The sequence below is a fragment of the Lepisosteus oculatus genome, chromosome 11, assembly GCF_040954835.1.
Source record: "Lepisosteus oculatus isolate fLepOcu1 chromosome 11, fLepOcu1.hap2, whole genome shotgun sequence".
Lineage (NCBI taxonomy): Eukaryota > Metazoa > Chordata > Actinopteri > Semionotiformes > Lepisosteidae > Lepisosteus > Lepisosteus oculatus.
In genome coordinates, this window is record NC_090706.1 from 33,900,276 (window position 1) to 33,923,438 (window position 23,163).

Below are 23,163 nucleotides of genomic sequence, written 5' to 3' on the forward strand. Positions count from 1 at the left end.
CTTTTAAGCAATAACAAAATTATTATTCTAAAATGAAGCACCTGTATTTTGATAAAAAATGCATTCATATAATTTCGGGCACTAGATACTTACTGATTCGTACTATAATTTCAGCTCTTCCAGGAAAAAAATTATCAAACACTTCCCAGAACCTTCTTGAACATTCTGGTTCTTATTTGTTAGTTACTCTTGACAGAAGAGTGTAATACTGTTCAAGTACAGTATTTGATCATCCACAGGAATTAAAGTTAACTTTCTCAATATATTTAAATTAATTTGCAAATAAAACAGAAACAAAGAGGTCATTCACAGCCCCTACAATAAAGCAGAAATAACTTTCCCGGCACCAGTATACTCCATTTCACTTCCATAGAGATTAGTGTTAAAAATGAAACAAAGTTCCATATTTATTATCCCAATGGATTATTTTTTTATTAAAAAAATGATAGAGAGTAATTGGGTTTCTTCTTTTGTCCACAAGGTACTTTGGAATATATTAAAATAAAATAAAAAACTTCAATAAGTGTGAGATCTTTCTGCATTACAAAAACATCCATCTCCCTTCTTGGCGAAACCCCTAATGGTTAGTTTGTCTTTCTAGACGACAAGCAAGTTAAGTACTTTGGGGTCAGAATAAATGCATTACTGCAGTTTTGCTTTCAAAAGCTATAACATCCATCATTTCATGCCAAGGCTTAGCAATGACAGTGATGACAGATTAGTGTTCATTTCCTTGGCTTTTGACATAGAAATCATAGCAAGGAGAAACAATTGTAGCTTGGTGAGCCAGTATTTAGGTTCCCTTCAAACTTCCTTCTTTTTAATAAGTAAGTAGGCACATACTCTATCCTCACCATGTAGGACTGGGCTAAAGCTCACAAAAGTGTTTTAAAATTTTTCGCAGAAGATGATTAGGAGATAAATATAAATGTATAAAACAATCTAACTACACGTAGAGAACTAAAAATAAACAACACAATAATGCCTACGAGTCCAATGTTGCTTACCAAAAACTCTTGAATTAAAATGTTCCTGATCTTTGAAAAGCAAATAACTTAATCACCTTCATAAACTGCAGCACAGCTAAAACAACCTTATTCCTGAGTAATCTTTCCTACGAATACAGAAATTAAATATTATATTCAGTTTTATATTTCTCATCTTCAGCAAGTCATTATAGACTGCCTGGGACTAAAACAAATTTCCTTAAGTTCCATCTCCACCTAATTTGTATTAACTGGGCAGAAGCCAATTGGTCCCTAAGCAGCCTGTAGTAGTTTTGAGTCCCGGCCAATGATAGTGACTTCTTAAAATATGGCAGTGAATTTGGCATGTTTCTTAAGATTACTGTATTTCTTATTTTTATCCATGGGTTGTGCTGCCTGTTTCTGTCAAATTCTGCATGTGACTATACTGCCAGTTTGCTTATGCATTTCACTTAAGTGCATGTGGATAAACAACTCTCTATTTTATTCAACTGAGAAAAAAAGGAAGTTCTGCATAAAATATTAGTTGTAAACGTTTTTGCAGTTAATTTTAAAATAGCCTGAAGCAGACTGTGGAGATGCTGGTTAAAGATCATGCTGGTATCACAAGACAATTATTCCGAACAAAGAAAAAACACATATACCCGGCATATCCAAAGAAGTGAGAGGCTCTGTTATTGTGTCAGTATTTAAAAGAAATAAAGAAAATTCTTGCATGAGAATGTGCACTGAGCTTGCCACAGGCTACAGTCAAAGGAAATGTCTCACTATAATGTGATCTCATTTGTACAGCATTTCCTTGGAAATAATTCATATAAATGTTGCAATCGTTTTTGAAGTTGTGAAGTATTGTGCAGCAAAAGAAACTTAAAATTGTCTTTAAAAAAGTAATAATGTTTTTAGAAATTTATGTTGTTCTATATCTATATAAAGAATAACTGTCACTGAATAGTTTGTTCTAGAGGCACCAGGAGAGCACAGATTGAAGATGCTGACACTTCACAGAACAAATGTTATTAAAGAAATAACAAAAGTGAAAAAAGCTGTCACTTACATTGTGAAACGAGTTCTGAGGTGTTTAAAGGAAAACAATCCCTGACAGCATTCTCAGTCGTTGATTTTAACATTAGAAGACAAAGCATTTGTTTCAATTAACTAGTTTGTGGGTTAATGCTGAACAGCTCCTAACCCCATTACTGTAGGCCCTGCCCCACTCACCTATGAAGCCAAGCTGGGAGAATTCTAAGATCATCCACTCCTCAGAGGGTTGCTGGAGGGCAAAGTTTTTCATGGTGGTGAAGTAGTTGGGCCGGGCAACAATGTCATCTTCTAGCTGATGAAAGGAGAGATAAAAACGAGTCATTCAGATGTTCTAAAGACCCATTGTTAGGAACAGATGAGCATTTATCTAGAAAATGCAATTGTATGCCATAGCAGGCTAAGAGTCTGGGCCAGGGACAGTAATATTGCAAATAAGTATCTCCTCTCAGCTTTCTCCCTGTTTGAAAGAAAAGATCAAGTGTATGGCCAAGAACTGAATGTTTTGGAGTGAAAAAAAAACCTTCCATTAGAAAGCTTTGCATTAGACACAACAATAGAAACCCAAAACCTGGGAACAGAAGCCAAATAAGAAATGTGGAGAAAACTGTGAGCCATAAGCAGAGGAACATGAATGATGAGTATTACATTTTATTAATTAAAATCATCAAATGTATCATGATCAAGATGGAATCTTAGTCCATGGCTAAATTTATGTTGTGTAATCTTCAAATATCCAGGAACTAGTCGAGAAAGAACCCTCACAAATGAAAAAAGGAATGTATTAAAAGTACAGACATACTTGCTTTTAACTAAATGCAGGAAATTAACATTCCTGGCTTACATGAAATCAAAGAAACACAGGACAATAACCCCTACATGAGTGTGCATTCTCTAGTCAAGATTACAAGGGCTGCGCCTCCAGTTTGACTGTGATGTTTCAAAATGTAGATCTGGAGCGTTAACATGAAAGTAAAAGTCCAGCTGATTGCAACACATTAAATTAACACATTAATTACAAATCATTTGTAATACATTTATTTGTCACAGAGGTGCTTGCCAAAGGCTATCTGGAGATCATGTCATAATTGCAAAACTGATAGAAAAATCAACTACTGCTTTGCCTTTTTTACAGATATACAAGTGAAGCTCTAGCACTTGAAATAAAAGCACAGATGCTTAGATAAAAGGATATAATCCAATATATGGTTAAAAGCATTTCTCACACTTTTTTTGTCACCCCATGCACCAGCAACCCCGAATAACTCCAAGACCATGTGCATGTTGACATCGCTTTAAAGCCTCTCACACCTACTGCTCGACAGTTAATTGAGTATAGGAAAAAGATGAAAGTCACTGCGACCCTCTTGCACAGCTAATTGATTTATAATGAATCTGTAACAGCAGAGAAAGTTAATCACTAGGGAACAGGACTACCATCTCCCAGCTCTCCCTCTCTGTTCCCTGTTTTCACTGGAACAAAGCAATAATGGTCTCTTTGTTCCTCTGACACTCAAGAACAGGATGTGCAGTGGTTGGAGAACCAAACTTCAAAATTTCAAATCTTTCTCAAATTAGTTACACCCTCCTTGCTGCTCTTTGTGGAACGGATGGAAACACCAACCACATTATCACTATCATTTGTCTGAGCGTGAAATGTACTTTTGTGTAGAAGTACCTGAAACATCAGAAATTCTGATAATCACAGCAATGTGTGGAAGAGAAACAGAAGAGATCATTGAATTGAACAGGAATAAACTTATTTTGTACAAATATGCAAAGAAATATGTTAAGGTGCACACATGTACTAAGTGTGCACTTAGTTATTATTATGCGCTTAAGTTATGCACCTAATTATCATATGGAAATTCTGATGCTAATCAGTACTAAGCAATTAAGTATTTTCTGTCTATGGGAGTAGAGCCAGATTGTTTTCTTTATTTATAGCAGTACAGCCTAGCCAGCAGGACAACATAGCAGCAAACTTTTGTTTTAATCTAATCTGTTATGTGATCAGGAGCTTATTAACACAATCTTAACAAAAATATTTACATAAAAATGTGACACTCGTCTCTTTTACTTTATAGTTGATTGTATTCTCTTATTCACCCCATGCTATATGCTAAAACAGTAAATGCAAGTAATTAAGGTGCCTATCTCACAAAATCTGTCTATAACTCAAGAATGATTATGATTGATTATTCCTCTGCCTGTCTTTTTAACTGGGCACTTCAGACTTGCTACAAGGTAACGTTACTTAAGATTTAAAGGTTATGAAATCATTACTTTTTATATGTTTTGCTGAGCAAAGGGTCAGTAACCTCAGTCTAATAAAAACTTGAATATACTGTAGATTTTTACGTGTGTATTTAAAAGTTGTCAATACTCTGCCATGTGTAGTACAAAAAAAGATATAACAGCCACATTCATTCTTACCTGAACATAGTATGTTCCTTTAGACTGAGCATACATCATCAGAAAACAGTAATCCAAATTCTGCTTTGTCCGCCACCTAAAAAAAGACAGAAGAATTAGCTAAGACTGCTGTGTGTGAAATTCAGATCTTTAAAACCCAATACCACAGTCGTAAACATTCACCCCAAGCTTTTATTTTTACCTGAATGAGACAAAAAAAGGCCACAGTTTTAATTATAATCTTTCTTTTGATGTAGTTAACAATTTAGTTAGGAATTGCTTTTATCCAACTTCAAATCAATTAAGAATTTACGATGGACAGAAAAATCTAGACACTTTATTGTGAGATTCCACCACAGAGCTGCTAGGACTGTTAGGAGTTGTTACTACTAGTAGTGTCAAACCCATGTAACAGTGTTATAAAAATCAGATGGTTTAATTTAGACATGTACTAACCCAAGTAATTGAGTGTACCATAAAAAATCTTTATTAAGCAGGAATGGTAGATCCATATTGGAAAAATAAATGATTAAATCTCCCAGATTTAACAGTAAGAAAGGGTGTTATAGTGGCCCAGACATCCAAAGAATCCATTAGAACAAAGAAGGGAGCAGAGATTAATTCATCTGAGCAGCAGAAAATAAAACTCCCTAATCCCCCCAGTAAATGAAAAGAGAATCGAAAAAGTGTGGGATGTTGAGTTTAGATAATGGGGTTTCAAAGCAGCAAATGGGTGACCACAGAAATCTGCAACAAATGGTGTGTAAAGGCTTAATCTGAGTTAATTTAACTCTTATCCTGCTACACAGCTTTCATTCCTTTGGACATTAACCACATTTAAGAAGTTATTGCTTATTTGTAAAAACCTTAACTGGATTAAGACTAGGGTGAGAATGCACTACAACAATCTTGTAAGCATTATACTTTTGACCTAAATTACACAAACTAGATTTTTTCTGTTCCTGAAATGTGATTTGGGAGTATTCTACAAAACCCTTCAATGTGGAACTAATACTCTATAGTGAAGTAAACAGAGAAACACAAAATCCACAAAGATGTGCAAAGTCAGCAGTTTACACATTGTCAGCATAATACAGTCTGGTTTTGAGAGAATTAGTAAAGATCTGGTGATTTACTGCATCTCATCTGCTGACTCTCAAAGGGTTAAATCTGATTATAAACTTAAAGCTCTGTTCTAAATTCCTCTTTGCTTATCGAACACTTTATGGAGCGCTGAACCACAGGGAATCACCTCCATTAAGAGAGGATATTTGCTACTACTGAGGCAACACAATTAGAAGATGCATTTAGTGGGTTTAGTATAATGTATAAGAGATTGCATATAGAATTATATAACCAGGGGATACTGCCTGGAAGCTTCAGATGACATCATAATCAATGATTTTAAAATGCTGCCCCTGAGGTCAAATATCTTTATTTCTGCCTGTGCTTCATTTGACAGTGATTCACTTAAACATATTGCTAGCAGCAAAATGCCATAGACAAATTAAATAAAATATTAATGGTTTATATACTAAGACCATATCTTTCACCTCCCTTTACCTAAAGGATCTCGCACAATTAATCAAGCGACATTTTATGGTGTACAAATGTGTCACTTTTGAACTAAGCTATTTCATGTTCAGTAATGTGTATGTTGTTTTTTAGAAATGGACAGTATATTGAAATAGGGCCATTGAAATCGGAGTGGCCTACATTTCCTGAGAGCAAAAGCTTGTTTCAGAAAATATACTGTCCGTCCCCCACTTAGGAAGCCAACGAACAATAAAACTGTAAATCCATAAATTGTGTAGGCAGCTTAAAGACATGCGACTTGTTTAATGAACAGTTATACCACAACATTATTTTAACAGTGATGATAATAACCTTCAAAGCAGGCATGTTCAAATCTCACTGGAATCATAAACCGTTAGGAAGGCAATCTGCCATCCCTGTACACTTTTGAGCTTACTTTGTTCTAAATGCTGGTGCTAAATTAAACCCTGGTCCCCACACATTGATACCCTTGTACAACGCTTGTGATGTATGCCCATGCTCTTAATTCAGACAAGTAGGAAGAGCAGCAGTGCATCTCATCTGTTTTCGGTGCCTTTTACTGGAGTAGCAGTGACTGACTTTCTCTTGTAAATTTCAGAAAGCCTCTTCCCTAACACGCTATATTAATAGGCCAGCTGTTTTGTGTCATCTTACCACAGCATAAAAAACAATATGAGGATGCCAGCTTGACAGAAGGCACCCAATAATGACAATATATAGTTCCAAGATGCTGTACTGTCCTTATCCAGCACAGCACAGATGTTACTGTTCACTTTCCAAGAAACGTACATTTGGCACATACGGGAATTATTCCACTAGACAAATTACTAATTATGCTAGATCAGAAAAATGTAAAATGCAGTGTGAATGTCAATACTTATCACTATTTTCTCTTTTCTCTTCCTTTGGCTTATAGGTCATGGCAATCTCTACAAACTGTAGCTCTATTTCTCACACTTTGCTTTAACATTTTGTTCCTGAATTCAGCTTCCTTATTCTAAACCTGAGTTAACATCGTCCAAGGGATTGAAACTTTCATTTTCATTTTTGTTTTAAGAAATCGTTAATGAAATAATTAAACTACAGTTTATACACTATTAACAGCTGGTGTTAAAACACTAAGACACAGACACATTCGGTTAACGTTTCCATATTAATCACTAACGTTTTAAATCTTTTAGCATGAATGACCAAACCTGTTACAGGAAAATGGATCAAAGAAATTGGATCCAGACTTTTAAGATAACGGTTTAAAGCTAATAACGTTAAGTGGTAGTTTTCTTCCTTTGAGGGTTCAAAAATAGACATAAAAACAATTTAAAAACTGTTACTTCCTCCTTATTCCTTGTCTATCAACATGTTCATTTCTGGAGGCAATTGTTCACAGGACTTACTGTGAATGCCACCTCCCTTGGAATCAAAAGAACAAAAGCAGTACATGTAGATATTGGTGTGTCACCATTTTCTCAGAAAGAGACCGCTAAAAATATCTTCAAGAAATAATGCAAAAATAAATTTTGCACTATTTGGTAGCACTGTCATTGCAGACTTTAAGCACAGACATAACAAAAACTACCACATTTAAACTGGAACAAACGGTTTAAGATGAGCACAATATGGGTGAATCTTTATTAAAAAACACATTCCGGGGAAAAACTGTACATAAGTTGGCTTTAAAACTAAAATCATAAATGCAAACATGGAACGCTGATTTAAAGAAAGGTCTCAGAAAGCTGCTTTCTTATGAAAGGAAGAATAAAGAAAGTCGTGGGAGATTTGGCATGAAACTGCAGAAATAAAGTCTGTCATGATTGTAACCACTATAACTGAAAACAAGATAAGACTAGCAGCTTACTGCTATTCCCCTCTGCCAGGCTATGAACCACTCAGGGGAAGAATGCAGACACCGCACTTGGAACTACAGATTGGGAAAAGAAGAAACACTAGTTTGGTTCTTCTAACATTGATGTGAGGGAAGAAAATCTTGATCTCAAACGCGACCCTGTGCTTTTCCTACTTACTTTGATAGGGTATAATGGCATACATTTCCACAGCATCACTCGGCCTGCCTTCCATCAATTGAGGTAATGACAATATATTTAGAAAAAAATATTTCTGGCTGCCAAGTGGCTCCAGCAGTATAACAGTGGTACCCGCTGAGAAGGAAGGTTAAATCCAGGAATCTGAAGTTCGACTGCGAGTCTCATCACTGACTGTCAGTGACAGGGATATCCAGACTCTCCAAGTGGCAGTGCACAGCTGGTTATGTACTGTGGGGATTAGTGGGGTTGCCAGGGTTCTCTAATTGTTTAGTGAAACAGCGATTACTGCATTACTACGGTGACATTAGGGAGGGATGCGTTACACTTCCAATAGGCGCTAACATTCCAGGAAAATACTGTGGGTCAGAAGAGCTAATCTGTCCATCCTCATTCTCCTTGGCTGGTACGAGAGTATAAGAACCACTGCGGTGAGCCTCGGTCAAGACAGTAGGAAACCATTTATTGACTGCAAATTCAAGAGCTTAATGTGAAAACGACCACAAACAGATGAAGAAAATGATAACAGCATTCATTTATTAATAATAATTCATTTTGAAGGGTGTAGATAACGTTGTTTAAAAAAAAAAACAACGTTTCCCATTTCCAGCGCCTCACAAACAAAAAGGACACAAAAATGAAAAATGTATTTCCTTCAACAGCAAATTCACGCTCAGACACGATAAAATAATACACATGCTGCACCCAAAAAACGTGCCTTCAGTAAGAATCACATTTAGACAGTATTAAGACTCTCCCAACAGCATGTAGCAATTAAGAAACATCCATATTGTTACCAAATAAAGGATAAGGATGAAGTAATTTTATTGGCGAAGTTTCCAACAGTTTATTAGCAGCACACTGTGGTGTTCATCTTTGTCCAATATATCCCAGCATCTGGGCAGAGATCCGTACATATACTTTAAAAAATCATGTACTCCCAGCCGGTCTTTTATAACCTCTTAGACAACATTTTATTTTTGAGTCCTGAGTTGAAATAGAAGCACAAAGCTAAACAATCTCCTAAAATGTGAAATCTGGAACTCTGTTATTTCATCTTGGATCAATCCAACAATGACAAAAGACTTCAAAATAAGACTAAGATTAGCAAGTGCTGGCCTGGTGTTGCCTCTGTTCATCATTATTCTGTTTTGCAGCAGCCAGATGTCAGCCCTGACACTGCCCATACAGCTGCTGTCCCCTTTTCTGTTTTTCTCTAACATCTGGCGAGTCACGCAATCTCACACTCTCTGTAATACGAAAGAAGTGTGAAAGCAGAAAAATATACCATATAGTAAGAACCCAAATGAAAACACATTTTTTGTAAGAATGCAAGAATATGACTCTTGTCTTAGTGTCCAGATTTTTCATTACTAGTTTATTTACTGTTGTAAACCTAGACTGAGTTTGCATCTTTAAATCTTTGTAAGCTATTCCTAGATCAAAATTTAGTTTAACACATTGAGAAGAGCAATCCTTTTTTTTTTGCTAGAACGTATCCTTCCCTTTCATTCTGTGATGTACTTAGATCCTGTGGGGATATAAAATCTCTTACACATTCTGCAGACTTTACAATTTTGAAGACTTCTCATTACCTAAGGCAGGTAAAGATAAATATTTGGAAGACTTTCTTGGAACTGTTGAACATCTTAGGTTGCACAAATGATTGAAAACTAATGGAGATATATAAGAAGCATGGCCAGGCAGAGATACATCCAGAACAGCACAAATCCATGAAGGGAGACTGGAGAGCTGGAAAGATACACCTACAAACTTCAAAATACTCTCGGGCGTACAGCACATCTGGAACAAGAAAATCAAAACAGCAACACGCCTACTTAGACAAGTAGAGAAAAATAACATGGATAACATGGGTACTTAATCACTGCAGAACCAAAACACACAGACTCATGCAGTGAAAGACAGACATATAAATGCACTTGAGACATTTATGCTTCCCGGTTTTGTCATCTGCCATAAAAGAATCAACAGAAAATATTTTTCTTTTCTTTGAAAACTAGAAGTGACTAATGGCAAAGGGTTAGAGGTAAGTAAGATCTGCCTGTGCACAATTTTATTGATCTGCACTTTCTGTGATTTACCAGCAAAGCTCAGACATTTGTCTGAATCATAAGTCTTGAGCTGAAAACACAGATCAAAAACACTTTCTTCAAGTGTGTGTAATTGCTTCCTTCATTCTGTTCACCTAATCAGTGCATATAGCCATTAGGTCTACTTGCCCAGACAAGACTATTCAGATTCTTTCCTGGTGAGCAATATTTTATATAACCCTTTTAAGGAAGCAAACTTGATGCAAAATATTTTATAGTGAAGATTTTACATTTTATTTTCTTAATATTCAGTAATTAAAAATAAAACTAGAAAGCACAAGATCTGACTCTAGACAAGCATATATTTAGTTTTATATAAAGATGACAAACTGAAAGGTGGAAACTAAAGCTTTAACCTGAAATCAGGTCAGTATATGATGTGACTTTCTTTCAAACTAGTTCATGTCCAAGAACTAGTGTCTATGTATGTTTTTTTTCTGGGTGCTCCAATTTTGTCCCACATAGTCCAAAGACATGCCAGTGGTTAACCGTCATCCCTAAACTGCATGGCATGTGAGTGAATGTGTTTGTGCCCTATGATGGACTGGCATGACTTTCAGGGCCTTGCCCCACCTTTTGCCCTCCAGCTTACTGCCATCCTGTAAGGATAAATTGCTTACTGAATATGTCTGCACTAACAGTGATTCTCAGTTAATAACCTGCTACTCCATCCCCAAAACAACAAGCCTCTGACTACTTCCTGGGTGGGGGTTGGTAGAAAGAGCTACAATGCTAAGGCCTACTTAAAACAGACTTGCACTTATATCTCTGTTTTAATATTTAATCAGCAGTGGTTTATTAACTTTGTATGCATCAGTACTTATAATTCCTTTTACAAGCTATTTCATTTGTACACACATCCTGGGGTGCAGTCAGAAATGACATGAGCCGGCTGATGATTGCAGCCAGTGCTGCCAGCTGATTATTTGACTGAATGGTGAAAGAATGAAGACTAACAAAGACTGACTTGAATGCTGTATCCTTTCACATGAGATAAAAAAATAACATATACAAAAAGTGTCTTACTAAGGTTAGCAGAATCACATGAAGTGCATTCTGACACCTTAGAGTACAACCACAATACATGTACCAGATAATCACACTAGACTAAAAAAAGCAACTGATAAAAATGAGATGAAATAATGTATTTGTGCATTTAATCATTACCAAAGCTTACCTCATCTACTGAGTATGAGCTTTTAGTTCAAGTGAAAAGTTTTTATTCAAGATTTTAACTCCACATAAACTTGATATTTTCCAGATTTTGTTTATATGGGGATTTTTCTTAAGAGAACAGCATAATTCAACTTTGATAACTGCTTTGCTGTAGAGGGGGAGTGAATTAAATTTTGTTCTACAAAAAATGTCTAGGAAACATTTTATTTAGTAGGGAAAGAGGAGTATAAAAGACACCAGAAAGAGCGATCATTATCCTTATATTATTACCAAAGAAAACGGCACTGAATTAGAACCCCTGCAGTTCAAGTAGTAATGTTTTCCTGCTGAGCTATAACAGTCAACTTCCGTTACCAGTGCAGGCAGGCACCTGATCAGCACTGAAGAATATACAAAGTTTTCTGGTCACAAAACCAACATACAGGATTTTGTGCAGTTGGGAAAATAAATCTTTTGGTATTTTACTGATCTCTCCTCTTGCTCTTAAGCAAAGAGATCAGAGCCAATACAGGTGAAAATTCTTTTGAAATAATGTGACTGACATCTCCAAGACACAGTTCTCTCCTCCACTGCTACCCTTACCTTAGACAACACTGCACCATTCAGTATGAAGCAAGGGGGCCTTATCTCTAACACATCACCACTGAACTCATTAATCTATAGCTTACACAAGGAAACAACAGAAGCCAATGTTATTTTGAAGCATGTTGACTGAATACAGGCTTGGTGAAGAAACAACACAACTGAGAGCAACAAAATGTGGAACTTAAGGTAGCAGGGGGCTACGTCTTGCAAACCACAGCAGAGTGTGATAAAAAGGACAAACTTTGAACTTCCTGCTGACATTTTGCAAGATGTTGCCCAATTGCATAGCATACTTTACATGTAGTTTTGATACTGTACATAAGAATTATATTTACGATAACACTTATCTCTCTGTCTCTGTTCTCAAAGAAGGGTTTCTCAGCTCCCATAGCAGAAAGACTACAGAACCTAAACTCATTCTGAAACTAAGTTCACACCTTCCCCCTTCTCTCAATGACCGACTTATTTTCATGTAATCTTCTCTATTCTCATGCTGGTTTTGACTTCACACCTTTCTTCACCCCTCTCCACTTTGCACTTCCTGAGTGATCTCTATGCCTCTCTCTCCCCTCGCCCAGCTTTTGTCCTTCTGTGCACTTTAATCTTTGCTGTCTGCCCTATCTTTCTCACACATGAAGAAAGCTTCATAGCCGAAACGTTGTTTTCTCTCTTCTCTTTTCAGCATGAAATAAACCTATTACTTGTTCCTTTGCAAACTACGCATGCTGACGCCAGAATTATACTTTGTGGAAGATGTTAAATATAACGTAGTATTCCAGTAGAGTAAGAAGCTCTTTGTTTATAACCCCTTGCATTTCATTTCAATACAAATAAAAAGGACAAAGGTTTTTTTTATACCAGGTTGCTTTCTTCACTTTATGCACACAGATCCTCTGTTCCTGAAATTTCTCCACCTACGAAATTACATTCAGTTTTGTTCTCGGCTTGTTGTAATAGCCCTCACAGGACTCGGTGAAAGGCAGACAGGAAGAAAGCATGATTGTTACTTCCATAACCCCAGCCAATCTCTTTTATATACTGTGTTCAATGGCAACACAGTAAAGACCCATGTGAAACAATGATGATATTTTAGGTATCTGCAAAACGAGGTAAATAAATGGCCCATGTTCAGTCTTATCAGTGCAGGTAACTATGTGTTGTCAAATATGATACAATCATCACAAATGATGGATGTTGGTTTTGTTAGAATCACCATCAGATAGGAAGAATCTGTCATACTACACATTAATCTCTTTTAGCCATTATTCAGTAGAATTGTGGACCCTGGTTCATATTTATATAAAAAAGGATCTGCAATTGATCTTTTTCTCATTCATGACACCACAAAAAATCACTAAGGCTTTCTAAAGGAAACAGAGAAAGAGTAAAAGATCAATTCTTCTGTCCTTAAGTGAAGGTAGGTAAGAAATGCATGTTACCACGAACTCTCTGTGAATTTTCCACTGCTGATTTGCAATGTCATTTCAATCATTAAGAGAAATAAAAGGAACTGAGACTGACTACAATGAAGCTACCCTGAGTCTCTCTAATGCAGACAAAAGTTTCAGGATTATTTTATTAATGAGCAAGAGTATTATAATCATCATCATTATTATTATTTTTATTACAGTCAAAATAATTACACACTGTATATCGTATAAATACTGATATTGTAGCAGAGGCAATTATTTTTTTGTTCATAATCATCACTTAACTTGTTCAACTGGAAGACATGACTCACATAAAAAAAAATGTCAACCCAAAAGCTAAGGAGTCTTAGTTTCTTAAAACAACAGCACTGCTTCCGTTCGTAGAGCCTGTCCATTCCGATCACTTTCTTTCCACCCCACAGCTAAACAGAGAGAAAAACAAATGCTTCAGCCATCCCCAACCTTTCCCTTGAGGAAGGAAGTTAACTGCACTGGATTCCCTGTGGCTGCATGATCTCAAAGGATAGTTAAGCAGTCTGCTATTCCTCGCTTTCTCATTGGCCAACCCAACACTGAACACAACAGCAACAACTCCAAGGTCTATGATCTTGATAACCTCTTCCTTTGTCTTGCAGGCTACTCTTCCAGCTAATCTGTGCCTGGAATGATTTCACTGAAGCTGAATGCTGACAGTTAGCTGTAAAGGAGGCACTTTCCTGAGATATATCTCTCCATAAAATAATATTCTGCCTTAACAGCCCTCATGAATTAAACATGGCCTTCTGCAGCACAGACCTGGGAATTATTTACTTCAGCTTCCCATCTTATTAAACGCAGCAATAAATCACAGGCCTCAGCCTCAGCACTCTAGTGCTAAAATTAGCACTCTGAGCAGCAAAAGTGAAATTTAAAGGCACAGACGGATGTTTGGACAAACACACCTGCAAACAGGCAATTTAACACTAGGCACACACCAGCTCAACTACTTACACACACCCAGATTCTCACACACACACTCTAATTCAAGTACACATTTCTAATACAAATACACCTTTAAGAGCGTGTTATGTAGGTGGATCATGGAATATAGTAAGAAAATGCTGCATGTTGTAGAAGGGTATGCTGCCTAAATGCTCTGTATGTACGATCAGTTACCACGGATGAATTGTTCTTGAATTTAATACAGCTGCACTGTCTTTCAGTACTTTCAAGGATGTCCCACAGGACAAAAGAAAGACTGCAGAAACACTGCTGAATCCCACTGATGAGTCCCAGAGCTTTCAGCAGACCATAACACTAAGCCATGTTTCAAGCACCTTGTAAGACATGCCTCCCATTAGAGATGGACAAGTTTCAAAAGGGATCAAGCTGTTCCACATTAAAGTGTACCACCAAAGTACCTCACAGATTGTCGTGAAAAGGAATTCTCTGTAAACAGGTCCCACATGAGGTTTTCCTCTGTATAATGAAAAACACTGCCCTCAAATGCATAAAACATATATTGTGCAGACAATCACCCACATGCAGATTCATGCCCACGTACAAGAGGCCATTACCTACAGTAACATTGTACTACTGTTTCCATCTTTGTATCTTTCTGCTCTTTTCTCTCTCACTGACTTATCAGAATAGATTGGCTTAAACAAAATGTAATGCTAAAATGTTTAGCAACTTAGTTGGAAAGAACAGGCATGTGTAGCCTTCTTTTCTCTGTTAATTTCTTACTCTATTGTACTGTGTCAAATTCAAGGGAATGCAAACATTTGTTTTAAATGTTTGTTTAGTAAACACATCTAAGCAAACTAAGCCAAGGCTGTGGTGGTTTAGCCATATGGTAAAATTCACAAAGGCCACCCTTGAGAAATGGAAACTTATACAAAATTCATGGCCACAAACCAACACACGCAGAAATAATACACTCCGATACACTCAGTGCATTACAGTAATTAAGACATGGAAGGTATTCAACCTTAGCTTCAACAGAAGTCATCAGTAAGCAAAGTCAAGTGTCTGCCTTGTCTCAATGTTTTAAGACATTCTAAGGAGGATGACCTGCATGAAAGAGGTTTCGATATGGCTGTTGGCTCTTTATATGTCTTTGGCTGAAAGTATATTTGCATTAAACTGCTACCAGATCATAAAGCAGGTTTTTTATTCAAAGCTTACATGAACATAATTTCATCATCTCATCAAAAACAGAGCCTTCAGTTCTTCAAGCTGTTCAAATTCTCAATGGATTAAGAGTTTATTTTCTGACTTTTGCATTGGAGAAGCAGTAGGAAAGTGTGATGAAAAGAGTAGGATCAGTGTTCTAGTTAACGCTTTAGTATTTTAAGCTATTTACTCCCACATTTTGAAAAAATGCGAGTAAAGGTCAACATTACCTCTGAGTCATGAGTTATTTCACCACATAATGTATAATATACTAATGCTAACCTATGAGGTATGCACTGACTGCAGCACTACATTAGTCTGATGTGTTTTACTGGTCACAAAAAGTACAATAAAAACAAACAATAACAATTGTGATTCCTAGCCAAGCACAAGTTTACTAAGGTGGACTTAGCTGTAAGCATTTGTTAAATCTAATATTAGAACTTGCTGGTGGTAGCTCGCACATGCTGTAAATCAGCAAAGTCCATGTACGTTATAAAAACACAACATGCAACCTCCAAATATGCAGTAGATGCACAAGTGCTTACAAACGCAGAAATAAAGGAGTAAGGAAACACCATAGACCACCATTAGAATTGTCTGAAAGCTGTACACTTTGTTGGAAACATACATGTTAACTTTGGAAGATTATTAAATTTACTCGTGATGAATATGCTAAATGCCTGCTAATTTATGCAAAAGATATGGAAAGACAGGTGTGAGGAGGTTGACAATATGCACATAGCAGCCACAAAAGCCTTTCTATTAAATGTGTCTAACTTGCATGCTAGTTTACACAGATGACAAGCAGTTACTGTATAATGAGCTGATATCTGTCTTAGAAAAAGCAGCCATGCAGCAATGAGAGACTTAACCATTCAAGGCATGGAGGCTGTTCTTGCAGACAGGAAAAGGCGCCATTTTAAAAAGCGAGAGAATCAAAATAAGGCCCACAGCCCAGGGAGTTTATCGGAAAAGGCAAACCCTGCCTGGAAGTTCAGAGGAAGAAACCCTTACCTGCCACAAACCGACAACATAGAGTGCTAGCACTACACTGGGCACCCACCTCATCTACCAGCAGCTCCATTTTTCCATGCTTTAAATTCTCACTTCTCTGCCTGCTTTTACCCTATGCAGACTCACACAAGATTTTGACACTTGTTTAATTCCATTTTCTGATTTCTAATTGCTTCCACATGCTGTCTCTCCTACGCTTCACACATTCCCAATCTCTACCCCAATCTTTACAGTCAGTAGTGACTATTTACGGCAACATTACACTCAAGTGCACTGCCTGTTAGGAAACACCCTCTCATCATGTCTGTGCTTAAATTACACAAGCATGTGAGACAGACACTTGCAGCTTTTCTAATGATTTGCTCATGATTTCCATGGCATGCCTCCACATCACCTTTTACTTTCACAGATATTTACTAAATCTAGTAGTAGAAGTACTCAGAATGTCTACAGTACTGGGCATAAGAATGAAGTAAATTGAAACTGGGATGAATTCAATATAAATAACTTACTGGGTAAACATTCTCCCTGTTGGAGGTATAAGGTTTTAAAGCTTTGATTATGCACTTTTAAGTAGTTATACTCTAAAAATGGGTAAGGGAAACAATTTTAATTGACAATGCTATCTTTATTTCATTTTAACAGTTAAGTTAAATTGTAGCTGCTCAACAAGCAAGGAAAATTACTCTGCTCATGTTTACTTCTGCTCTACAGGGATGGTAATTCAATAACTTCACATTATGTAATTGTGAACACAAAGAATAAATAAGGCATGCAGGATATTTTTCATGGAATATTACTAGGCTATTTAAGGAGACAAGTTTGATTTATTATAACAGGAGAAAGGGCAAGCGCCTATTTTTGAAATGAAGATTATTATCTTAACTTCTCAACATGCACGAGTGCTGGGAACACACACAAGAACCAAATCATTCACACCAAAAAGCACCTAGGTTCTACCTGACTCTTTCTTTGGGATCCCCAAAAGATTCCTTCAGCTTGGAGAAGTCCGGATAGAAGTTGATGGACGGAGAGATGATTTCTAGGAGGCCCGATTGGATCTCAGTGGGGAATCTGAGAAAAAAAAATTAGCACTTAAAAATAGTGGCTTAAGTTATTTTAACATACAGGAAATTAGACAGAATCACACATCACATGGTAAAAAAACACATTTTAACAGGCACGTCATTTTAGTTTTAAAATATGCAAAAGAAACAACTAGGATTGCAAGTTTCATATGCTCGCTTATTTTATATACTAAAGTGATAGTGACAGATTTTCTTAATCTTCACAGCAAAATGGCAAAACAAAATTTCCAAAAAGCCAGAATTGCTGCAGTACAAATTCAATATCACTGACAGTGGAGCTGTCTTGGTGTAGTTTACATTTAGCTGCACAAAAGATGTGCAGGATAGGAAACCTCTGTGTGAAATCATCCAGATTCTGACAGCAATTCAAACAAATAACAAAAGGCAGCCTTTAAAAGGAAGCTGAGCACTTCAATCCCATTCGGCGATAAATTATGGAGACTCAGAGGACATCCAATTCCCCAATAATGGAAAAAAAAAACATGCCTTCATGTCCAGAAGAGATCGCTGCTATCCAATGTGAACATCCACTCTGCCAGCACAGATTGGGGAACCTGTCATTGTGTCAGGTACAAAGAAATCTGCTCATCAGCTAAAAGACACTAGGTGGACGAGGGGAAAGTCCTCAAGTTAATAAATAACTCAGAAAAGCCGGGATTGCAGTAAGGTGGTTCCACGGAGAGTCTTTATGGGATACCATTGGAGCATGAAGGCTAAATTGTAAGCTTGTTATTAGAAACCAATGAAGGTACCATGTACTACAGAAGGGTTCACAGACCCTAGTCCTGAAGATCCACACTCAAGCACATCTTACATGTCACCTTTAAACCACCAATTTGTAAAGATGTGGAACAGATCTGAGTTCTGATCAATTTATAAAATTAACTGGTTAATCATTACGTGGCCTCATCATTCTGGTTGAAACCTTTCAAATTCCCTTAAATAAATGAACGTATTAAATCTCTCTCTCTGCATATTGTATGAGGCATTATTTGTTCTTTCAAAAATGTTACTGTGCACTAAGGACAAATCATCTTTTCTTTCCTTTTATCAACTACAAATTAATGAATGTAGAGCTATTTTTAAAGCCTTAAATCATTAAATTATTTTCTGAGGAAATACTCAGACATTCCTTTGCTTTGTGTTTTTTAGCAATAACAGTTTGGAAATGCTGCAGCTGGGTAACATAGAGTATGATATAATTAGATCCCACAGACACTGCTGAGACTGCTTCTCTTTAAACAGAAAAAAAAATGGTAGTTTATTTTAGTTTTAAAAAACATTTCACCGTAAAACTTTTCAGTCATATCAATTAGAGCCACTGTTACCCATGCTGTCAAGTAGTTTCAATAACAATTTCTGAACGAACCATTTCAAAGGCTGGCAATTGTAATGGAAAAGAATCATTTTACATGGTGGAAAACTGTAACTGCCACTGACCGCATCCCAGAATTGAGCCATTTTTTATTCCAATGCAAAGTGGTGCTGACTTGTAATTGCTGGAATTAAAAAGTAGCTCTATGAATTGAAGTTTTTCCTTTCTTTCCTTATGTTCTTCAACAGTGCCCTGTCTGTGACAAATATAGCTTGTTCCCAGTATCAAGCAGTGGTAGTTAAATATTGTAATTGTGTGTGAACATTAAAACACCAGATGTTGTATGCTGTCCAGGGTATGGTACAGCACAGCCAAGATTTTCCTTGAGGGCGGAAGTAATTGTTTTTATTTCTAAATCTGGAAGGAAAGGGCCTGAACCAGGATTAATTTTACAAACAGGCATATACCATAAACATGACCACCTACCCAAGCTTATACCTCAGTCACATCTGATCACAGCTCATGATCATTTCTGAACTGTGTTCAAATTCCTGAGATTAAACCAGAACAAAACGTTTAATTTTTACTACACAAGAATGAGTATATCTGATGCTTCACTTGCGAAGCAAGTCACAAGGTCACTAAAAATACAATTCCTCAAGTGTTGCTACAGCTGTTGAAATAATTGTCCTGTATTTTTCCTCTCTATAATGTCCTAAAACTTATTTAAACAGGAAAAGGCTAGTCGATCTCACACTATTTCAAAGATGTCTCCCCACCAAGTCAAAGTACACGAAAAATGCAAAAATTAAAAATACGAAGATGCCTGAAGTGATATTTATATTGGTCCTCAGCCACAAGTATCATCAGAATTGGTAGACAGACGAAGTAACACCTTCCAATATGTTTCTATTAACAGTACATTTTAAACTAAATCTACACCAGATACACCAAATGTTTGACTTCTTCTGAGACTGGACTTTTCTTGAACTTCTCGGTCACACTCGTATGGCAAACACTGGACATTCAATGGAGAATTAAAAGTAAGAGAATAAAAAGGAGAAGATATACTGCATAAGTGGACAAGAACATTATTGGTCCTCCATTTAAATGAGAGGATTCTAACACTAAAAACAACCTTCATCACTTAGATTCCTCATTGACGAATCAAAGCCTATCAGGTATTGGGCAAAGAAAGGATTCATCTTTAAGGAGAGGAGTTGTATTTGTCATAGTTGTGGAAATTTAATTTCAAAACACATTACATCTCCTTTACATCGTAGTTTATAGAGTGTGAGGTTACGTGAGAAAAGTGTCATTTTTCCATATGTAGATCTGACTTGTCAATGTGCATAATTAAACAAGGCAGACTGAATTGTTGGGCTCTAGAACTGTGCAGAGTGGTTAGTTAACATGAATTTGTGTGTCTTGTTTCTTATGTATTACTTTTGTTTATAAAAATCATTGTCTTTTAGACTATTTCCTGTTGATATCTGAACCATCACATTGTTCATGGAAAATTATAGCTGTGGCAGCTCATTCAATATTTCCTGACTAGTGGGGTTGTTTTGTTACTTTCATAATTCACTGGTGTGCCTGCTGGTGTCAGGACCGACTATTAATGAACATTTATTAAATGACCCCATGCTGCCCGTCTTGCTTGTTTGTAAGATTTGCTTTGCATTATTTGCTTTTTTAATACTGAATAAGAAGTGGATGTAAACAAGGGACTTAAAATCCAAACTATTTTGACATGAGAACACAATCTGGAGAAAAATACATTTTGAAATACAGAATGTGGCCTTCAGAACCTGGATGATATTTCTTTGTAAAACCCATTATTTCTTTTGCTACTCACCTTGCTTTTAAATGGAAGAATTAGCTTTGGCATGCTACACTGGGTTCTCAAGGTGAAAAGTACACTGTGGTGCAAAGTGAAGGGAACACAGACCAAACACATGGAGTTGTCTGCTTTTGATCTCCATGGAAACAGAAAACACAGATACTCACAGGCGTTTGAGGTTTTCAGCCACGCTGTTGGCATACTGTTGATCTGCCTAAAAAGCAAGACAAAGGATTGAGAAGATGCACATTGAGGACCATTTCTAATGGATTGAATTGCACCATTCCTTACTAAAGCATACACATCTTTGCAAGCACACATGGACCTACAAATGTTCTACCCCAACATGGAACATTATAAAGCCAAAATAATGTCAGATTTTCAATAGTAATACAGTATCTATATACAGTATGGATATAATGGGTTATATTAAGTTAAATCTCAAGGCGGAGGCTACACAAAAGGTACATCAGCCCATGTATTTATCATTCCCTACATTTATACATCAATGTTATATCAAGGTCATTTTAGCTTAGAAGGTTAAAATTCTCCATGATTAAAAATATGTTAAATCTTAACATTGGATCATTGAGTGAATAATGTTGTAATTTAACTGTTGCGATACAGTGCTGCATTTTGTAAAGAAGACATAAAAATTCCTGACAAAAAATAAAACAATAAAAATTTCAAAAGAAAGACAGCAATACCAGCATAACCACTGGGCGCTAAAGGTTTGAAACATTAACATTTGAATTCCAGAAAAATGGAACAAAAAAGAAATGTTCATTACCATACTTTACATCTGCAAAGATCTGAAACTGTGGCCTGTGCCAATTTCGCAACTGACCTTGACTTCAACTTCTATCTTGCTAATAAACAACTCCTTCTATGATGTGTATACTGTAACTGGGTATTTGTTCCTTTTGGTAGATCGGAATTTGAGAATTTCTTGAAAAAAGGGTAGCTTGAAAAAAAGACTCTCTAGGGAGTATAACCTGTAACTGCTGGAAAAGAAATCTTATCTTGCAATAGTGAAGTGTCTCCACAAGAATCGAAGAATAGCATTCCAGCCTGAAATCAGTAATTTGTGTTCTGAAGTGCAGCACTGTGCTACAATATGTTTCAACAGGAAATGTAATATGGTAAATTTGAGAGGAACTACAATTCGCAAGTACTGGAGAATGACAGCCAGATTCTTTCCTATTCGTGCTCACTTGGATAACTATGATACATTCATAGCAGGTAAGCCGATAAAGTGCTCATGTGCTGGGTTAAAGAAAACAATATGGGGAAATAAAACAGGACAAACTGGAAACCTTCACAGGAAGCACCTGGGATCAGTTTCACAAAGCATTTCCAGCAATTAACAGTCTGACCGCTAGCAAAATGTACATTAGCTGTCTTCTTACATCTGTCTCATGAGCCAGTACATCAAGAAATAAATGTCTATTTTAGCTGAAAACATCTTGCCTGATTCAGATGACTTCAACAAAGATGTGAAAAACATCTTTTAATGATTTGCTTTTGAAGAATCCATCTGGATTTAACAGCCTGTCACCAATAAATGCTGTGTCTTATGGGTTTGTTTTTAAAAAGAGGATCAAAAATTTGAACCAGCAGCATTCTGTTTATTTTTTTTTAATAAAAAGTATAGCAAAAACAGCTCTTTTAAATTAATCCCTTCTGGAATTTCTTTGATAGACATGAAACTTATTTTGTTTTAGAAAAGGAATTCTTATAGGGGGAAAAAACCTGTAAGATGGTACTTCAACTTGACATCTGTGACAGAGCAAACATACCAAACCAACTTACATATAAGGTCACAGGTAAAAAAAGAAAGATTTACAAAGCCTTTAAAAGGGAAATTATCCATCTTCTTTTCCATTATAAAAACCTTTAGAGAATTTGCAAACAAGAGGAGACTTTCCAGCACATTACATTCTGATACTTACCTGCTTTACATCCCAAACATTTAACAGTAAGTACAGAAAGGAGCAAGCCTTTTTGTGCCTTGCTTGCCCTCCTCCTGCTTGGAAACCAAGCCTCAATCCATCTAATGAGCTTCTCACAATATAAGAGGCAAGAAGCACTCTCTTCAGCTCAGCAGAGCAGTGCTCTCAGCCTTGCCTGTATTACCGGAATCCAGCTAACTGGCAGACAGTCAATCAATACTCCTTCACCACTGGCGCTTCAACTCTGTAACTCATCTACAGTAGTGCTGGATACTGCTGTATCATTATATAAATTATGAAATTTTAGCTGTGATGAAATTGGACAATATTCAATTAGCAGCAATGTGAGGCTACTATGCCAGCTGAGTCCCTAATTAAAGCAACATTCAAAATGTTAGTCAGTCATGACCCCCGGTTAGAATATAGCTTCCTATGTTTCAGGACAAGCATTGGCGGC

The 23,163-nt window shown here is 36.6% G+C and overlaps 1 protein-coding gene across 2 annotated transcripts in view; it reads right to left on the reverse strand.

Annotated features, from left to right (window-relative positions):
• The window catches only part of mgat4b (alpha-1,3-mannosyl-glycoprotein 4-beta-N-acetylglucosaminyltransferase B), a 112,392-nt gene that overhangs the window by 22,964 nt on the left and 66,265 nt on the right, over window positions 1-23,163 (reverse strand). For both annotated transcript variants that reach the window (XM_015349891.2, XM_006631896.3), the window contains exons 5-8: window positions 20,922-20,968; window positions 17,469-17,582; window positions 4,461-4,536; window positions 2,205-2,319 (exon numbers count right to left, since the gene is read on the reverse strand). In XM_015349891.2, the coding sequence (XP_015205377.1) occupies window positions 2,205-2,319; window positions 4,461-4,536; window positions 17,469-17,582; window positions 20,922-20,968 (352 nt within the window). The remainder of the gene's footprint in view (window positions 1-2,204; window positions 2,320-4,460; window positions 4,537-17,468; window positions 17,583-20,921; window positions 20,969-23,163) is intronic.